This window comes from Leptonychotes weddellii, chromosome 10 (assembly GCF_054177405.1).
Source record: "Leptonychotes weddellii isolate Sample4059 chromosome 10, ASM5417740v2, whole genome shotgun sequence".
Taxonomy (NCBI): Eukaryota; Metazoa; Chordata; class Mammalia; order Carnivora; family Phocidae; genus Leptonychotes; species Leptonychotes weddellii.
Genome location: NC_138378.1, coordinates 121,025,683 through 121,029,561, shown reverse-complemented (window position 1 = coordinate 121,029,561; position 3,879 = coordinate 121,025,683). Strand labels below are relative to the sequence as shown.

Here is a 3,879-nt window from a genome sequence, read left to right as displayed (position 1 = left end):
ATTTTATTTATTTGAGAGAGAGAGAATGAGAGACAGAGAGCATGAGAGGGAGGAGGGTCAGAGGGAGAAGCAGACTCCCTGCCGAGCAGGGAGCCCGATGCGGGACTCGATCCTGGGACTCAGGATCATGACCTGAGCCAAAGGCAGTCGCTTAACCAACTGAGCCACCCAGGCGCCCTATTTTATTTTATTTTTTAAAAAGATTTTTATTTATTTATTTGAGAGAGAGTGAGAGCTAGAGAGAGAGAGAGAGAGCACGCACACACAGAAGGAGAGGGAGAGAGAGAGAAACAGACTCCCCACTGAGAAGGGAGCCCGATGTGGGGCTTGATCCCAGGACCCTGGGATTATGACCTGAGCTGAAGGCAGATGCTTAACTGACTGAGCCACCCAGGCTCCCCTAAAGAGTTTATTTTTTAAGTCATCTCTACACCCAACATGGGGCTGAAACTCACAGCCTCGAGATCAAGAGTCACATGCTCTTCTGGCTGAGCCAGCCAGGGGCCCCATTCTCATTCTTCTCCATAGACTTCTGATCCTCCACTTGGCATGGAATGTTGGAGGTCTACATGGGTCAGGTCAGGGCAACATTTCTTGTAGCTCTAGACCTTCTCCACAGACAGAATTCTCCGTCACTGTGGTGTCAGTCTCTCTGCAGGTCTCTTTTCTGGGCTCCAGGTGCACATGCACACACACATCTACCCACACACACATCCAGAGACATGCATATACATCTAGACACGGACACATCCAGAGACACACACTCACACATCTACACACACACACACACATCCAGAGACATGCACACACATCTAGACACACACACATACATCCGGATAGACACACACTATGAGCTGACATCACCCGTTAGATGTTCTGAGACATTAAAGTTCAGCACAGTGTGAACACACAAGTGTCCTTCCACACCATCCCCACACCTTGCTCTCTCCCTGTCTCAGTAGGTGTATGACATCATCCATCCAGTAAGACCAGAGCAAACTTAGAGATATTCCCGAGACTGACTGTTTCAACTCTTCCATACCCAGACCATCTCAACATCATCAAGTTTTACCTCCTAGACCATCTCACCATCTGCAAGTTTTACCTCCTAAATATGTCTGGAAGTGATCCACCCTCTCTGTCTACACCACCGTCCCACCAGTCCTGACTGCCGCCGTTCCCTGGCTAGATTACTGTGATCGCTTTTTCTCCGTAGGCTGACCATCCCCAATCCCCCTCAAACTCAGTGCATTCTCCTGCAGCAAGACTGCCACACACCCTCCCCTTTGTCTGCAATATTCTCTCTTTGCCTTTTTGTATACTAATGTTTCTCATCCCTCATATTTCAAGTTGTAGTCACACCAGAGGAAGCGTTCCATGGTCTCCTGTGTATGTTAAACCCCGTGATAGCCTATTTCTCTCCACATGTCTCTCTTACAAAGCATATCACAGTTGTGGTTTTATATTTAATTGTGTGACTTAATTAATGTTCATCTCCCTGTCTGACTGTCTTGGGGGCCACATTGGTTTGCATGCACAGTCACTGTCATCTGTCAGGATTGCAGGACTCAGGCATTCTGTGTATATTGCTGAATAAATGAACGAAGCAATGGTTGGACAAATCACATCACTTACTCTTTGAAAGAATGTGCTTTTTGTGTTTATTTTTTCATGTAGTTGGAGCAGTCCCCAGAATCTTATTCATCATGATTACTTTCCATGTAGGCTACAGGACGAGAATGCTCATATAGTCTTTGAGTTTTTGGAGCATTTGGACAGCCGAGGTCTGGGCTAGTGGGACTGGCTGTTGAGTAGTCACCCACACGTCTACATAGCCACAGACTAGGTCTTGCACCCTCAAGGGTCAGTTGGCAGGAGCTGTGGGGTCCTTAGGGCTCTTCATGGACACCAGTTGTGGTCGTTTGGTGAGAGAATACTTCTTCACCCACTTTACCTCCAGTGTGGCTTTGCAGCCTGCCTTCGCGGACAATAGGCGGCTGGACGTAACGAGCCACACGTCCTGGCAGAGGCGTTAAGAGCCACGCCGCCCCTCTGCCCCTGAAGCCACGGAAACGCGGGGAGTTGGCGTCTCCATCGGTCTGGCATCCTGGGTGACTGTGAGCAGGAGACCCCCTCGCCAGCCCGCGATGGACACGTGGCACTGCGCTGAGCATGCCTACTTGGACAGGGACAGAAATACCGTAGCCCCTAGGGGGGCCCTTTCTTCCTTAGCCACAGAACCACACGGCTTTCCCCTCATGGAGAGGCTCCAGGGCACCAGTTAAACACAGCTCACTGCTCTTTGCCAACAAGTCACAAAAACTGGGAAATAATACACAAAGACGTGAGCAGGCACTGCGGTGTGAGGAGCGGGACCGCCCAGGTGGTGGCGGACGTTGAACACAGGGAAAGAGGGCTCTGGTTTGGGTCCCCACTGGGGTCCCCAGGGCCAAACAGAGCATCCGAGGCATTTATTACCTGCTGACAAGAGGCATCTGGAGGGATAATCCACTCCTGTTTACATGAAAGGGCTTTCTAGCGTTTCTCCTTAAGGATTTCCCCAACAGTTTCGTTAAATAGGCTAGCATTTCGTAAGTGGAGCAAAAGGTAAAAACACAGGGCAGGCACTGTGAAAAAACCAGCCCCATTTTCAGCTCTGTCCACAGAAGTGGTTCACAGAGTTCCACTACCCACCCCCTCTGCTCCTTTCATGGGGTTTGACATAGCTTGACTGCCACTAAACCTAAAACGTGGTATGTTTTCTCTCTAGACACCAGCGGAGGTAGTTAAGGAAGATGAAGAGATACATGATAGCCCCCCTGATTTTGAAAGCAACAAGGTGAGCTGATTCTACTTTTATTTTGTATTTTATGCTGTGGTGGAAGGCACCTCCTTATCCTTTTAACACATTGGGTGGAGCTCACATTTGATGAAGAAAGAATCAGAAAGCCCAGTGCATTCTGAATATAGATCAGCAGGGAATTAGAAACATAGTGTGTTTCCCAGGCAGGCCGTACCTTAGATCTAGTCTCTTGGGTGCCAGAAATTACGTGAGTAATTTTAATGGCTTCTAAACTTGTCCTAATTACCTTTCACTGTGCTTCCAGTCACAGACTGAAAACTGTTTTCCCAACGAATTTCAAGATATATTTTCAGAGGGGAGAGTCGGGAGGTGAAGAGCAGCTGGCGTGTAGGTATGCAGACGTCTGTGGACACCATGGACATTCTGCTTTGTGGGGCGTTGGTGTTGTGTAAATAGCTCGTCTTGTTGGGGAAAGCAGGGGCGCGAACAGCGCACGCTCCATAGATGGCAGCATGGGCTAGCCCGGGACAGCCCTTCTGGTACCCTCTCTCCCTCCAGACGCTGAAGATGTGCCATCAAAGCAGGAAGCATGTTCCTGTGGTACTCCACGACATTATGTGACTAGTCTATATAAAGTATGTGTATCGGGAAAACAAAATTTACTTTCCTTTTATCTTATTTTTTTAATTGAGGAACATTTGGCAATTAAAGCTAATTAACATATCCACCACAGATGGTTACCATTTCCCTTTTTTTTTTTTTTTTTTGTGGTGAGAACATTTGAGAGAGAAGAGCATGAGCAGGGGGACGGGCAGAGGGAGAGGGAGAAACAGGCTCCCCGCTGAGCAGGGAGCCCGATGCGGGGCTCGATCCCAGGACCCTGGGACCATGACCTGAGCCAAAGTCAGATGCTTAACCACTGAGTCACCCAGGTGTCCCTGTGGTGAGAATATTTAAGACAAAATTCACTCTAAATATACAATTCATGTAGGTAAGAAATAGATTTTTGGGGATTTGTTTTCAAAATTCTATCTCTAGATTTTTTTTCCAAGGTGGTTTCTTGTTTAAAATTTTTT

General features: G+C 48.0%; 1 protein-coding gene across 1 annotated transcript in view; it reads left to right on the top strand.

The window, feature by feature from the left end:
* Positions 1-3,424, top strand: part of DCDC2C (doublecortin domain containing 2C) — a 27,603-nt gene extending 24,179 nt beyond the window's left edge. Inside the window, exons 6-7 of the mRNA XM_081797314.1 lie at positions 2,771-2,839; positions 3,362-3,424. Coding sequence (XP_081653440.1) covers positions 2,771-2,839; positions 3,362-3,424 — 132 coding nt within the window. The remainder of the gene's footprint in view (positions 1-2,770; positions 2,840-3,361) is intronic.
* Positions 3,425-3,879: the final 455 nt, after the last annotated feature.